This window comes from Onychostoma macrolepis, chromosome 20 (genome assembly GCF_012432095.1).
Source record: "Onychostoma macrolepis isolate SWU-2019 chromosome 20, ASM1243209v1, whole genome shotgun sequence".
Taxonomy (NCBI): domain Eukaryota; kingdom Metazoa; phylum Chordata; class Actinopteri; order Cypriniformes; family Cyprinidae; genus Onychostoma; species Onychostoma macrolepis.
Genome location: NC_081174.1, coordinates 31,763,608 through 31,765,946, shown reverse-complemented (window position 1 = coordinate 31,765,946; position 2,339 = coordinate 31,763,608). Strand labels below are relative to the sequence as shown.

Below are 2,339 nucleotides of genomic sequence, written 5' to 3'. Positions count from 1 at the left end.
TCATTAAACTGAGTTAAAGCAATGTTGAAAACCCCTTTACACCATGGCATATGGTTGCCCTCTAGCTGTTGGGACATTGTTCGGTGATGGATATTGTGGTGTCTTGTGAGTTTTATTCCTTTTTAAAATATGTAAAGCACTGGTGAAGTTTAAGTGTGCCATTTAAAACGTTAATTTGAACAAAAAGGTTGCCCCAAACAGCCACAAACTCTCCAGACAGAGACAAATTCAAGGTTTCATGGAGTTTATTAAAACAGCCATCCTCAAACAAGTTTATGACACCAGGATGACTTCACCACTAGAAACTATGGTGTGCTCACTAGAGAGGGCCTTGACATTAACATCCCTTCCTGCAAAGAGAAGACAGGTGAGGAAAGGTTTCTCTTTTAAAAAAGAGAAATGCAAGTCACTCACTTTTCCTTGAGCAACTCTGCTCACAGGAGCCAGAAAGAGAATGGCACACTGATGTACTACAGTGGATAAAGATCTGATCAAGACAGAAACACCATTAGGATTAAGAAACTTGAAATTTGGGAGAGGTAATGGGTGGGAATGAGTACCGTTTCCTGCAGAGGAACCAGTGAGGCTGGATCTACAAATGTGAACATCTTCACAACAAAGTGCTTGTAGTGGGTTGGGAACTGAAGACCAGATGAGGCAGTCACTGGAACCAGTGTGGTCAGATAACGGTCATCCTGGTAAGGGCATCTGAAAGCGGAAGTGGCAGTTAGAAACACCCCGGACTAACTAGAGAAAATAAAAATAATTTATTCACCCATCAACCAGAAGGTCCCACTGGGGGAGACTGAGTGGACTAGGGGTTGATGTCACCCAACAACGTCCCAGTATCAGGAAAATGTTGGGGTCAGTCCTCTCCATAATGCGCACCTCAACATACACAGGCTCTCGCAGGACTTTTGTGACAGGATAATCAGCATCACTGTAGTAGGACGTGTAGACGTCATCCCCTGAGGAACACTGTGGTTTAAGCGGACTCAAGATTTGAAAGGCTTTAGGAAGACACAGGACAACACCTTACCTTCAGCACAGCCTTTGGTGACACATTGGCCATTGGCCAGTCTGAGCTCCACCCTGAGAGGTCCAGGAGCAGCTACTGGTGGAGGTGGAGGAACAGAGTTGACCTCCACAACCAGAGCTTCAACAGAAGTTCCAGAGTACCTACACTGGAAGAGAAGCCTGGACAACAGGCGGTGAGCTTGGAGTGAATTTTAATCTCTGATAAATGCTACAAGTCATAGATCACTTACTCAAAGTGACTGTCCCTTGTGATGGCACCGAACGGTCCAATCCCTACTTCATATGAGGAGGTCATGCTGTTCTCATACACCACATATCCACTATCCTCCTGTGAATAGGAACAGTGTTAGCATCCAGTCCATCATAAGCAAAGCAGAACAACACCAGAAGCAGCTGCTCACCATCATGCTCGTGCCACATGCGGTCACAGGGAACTGGTATATAGCAAAAGAAGGTGTGGACTCCACAGGACCGCAAGGTGGGTCTTTTCCACCCAGTAGACGAACCGAATCCAGACTCAGTCGAGGCAGAGTAACATCTCTAGACACCACTACCACAAACTGACCATCTCTAATACACTGGACAGTGACTGGAACAAAAGTACAAGAGCAGATCAAGGCTGAGAATCTGTTTAACATGAACCGAATAAGATTGAATGCTTACCTGCTCTCCCATAGTAACACTGCTGTCCGTTAAAGCAGCAGTTGATAGCGTCACACTCAGCACCACTGATCCCAGGTTGCCCGCATTGGATTTGCTCATAACCAGCTACAGCACATTTATCAAGGGGCTCTGCCTGCGCCACTGACTTCTGAAGCTGAAACTGCTGAGGAAACCGCTGATCAGATTGCTGTTGAACTGGCTTCTGAAACCGCTGGTCAGTTTGCTGGAACATCAGAGCTTGAGATTTCTGGGGCAGATCACTCCACTGTGGAACAGCATGACAGAAACCACAAACCACCAAAATCTGAACCAAACACTGGCTTCCAGCCATTGTACATCAGCTAGTCATAAAGCAGAGATATGGCCCTTTGGTCTTTTTGTACTCTACAGATTTCAGCTAATTAATGATAGCTCCTCCCTCTTCATTAACTGTAATGATTCCCCAGACTTGCACAAGTGGGAGTTTATGTATCATTGGTTCTCAAAATTCAAGTCTTTTTTCTTGTTTTGAACATGGATATAGACACAAACTTAAGCTGAATTCAGAAAATCTTACTAACTTTACCATTTCTGTCATATAATTATTTCTGGAAGAACTAGTATGGTAGCATGCACTCCCGATTCAGCCTTGGCCTTAT

The 2,339-nt window shown here is 44.9% G+C and overlaps 1 protein-coding gene across 1 annotated transcript; it reads right to left on the bottom strand.

Moving 5' to 3' along the window:
• Window positions 1–227: 227 nt before the first annotated feature.
• LOC131527599 (zona pellucida sperm-binding protein 4-like) lies at window positions 228–2,060 on the bottom strand. Its single transcript, XM_058756807.1, has 8 exons — window positions 1,702–2,060; window positions 1,440–1,627; window positions 1,269–1,366; window positions 1,040–1,197; window positions 776–968; window positions 561–708; window positions 415–487; window positions 228–350 (listed from the first exon to the last, which is right to left on the bottom strand). Exons 1-8 carry the CDS (start codon window positions 2,030–2,032, stop codon window positions 274–276), a joined length of 1,266 nt encoding a protein of 421 aa, XP_058612790.1. The 5' UTR covers window positions 2,033–2,060; the 3' UTR covers window positions 228–273.
• Between the last annotated feature and the right edge of the window lie 279 nt (window positions 2,061–2,339).

Excerpts from the sequence above, each read along its gene's own strand:
- LOC131527599 (XM_058756807.1), bottom strand. The coding sequence starts at position 2,032 with ATGGCTGGAAGCCAGTGTTTGGTTCAGATTTTGGTGGTTTGTGGTTTC. Across the intron at positions 709-775 it reads TGGGACCTTCTGGTTGATGG|ATGCCCTTACCAGGATGACC; the intron begins GTGAATAAATTA and ends TTCCGCTTTCAG. Across the intron at positions 488-560 it reads TGGTTCCTCTGCAGGAAACG|ATCTTTATCCACTGTAGTAC; the intron begins GTACTCATTCCC and ends TGTCTTGATCAG.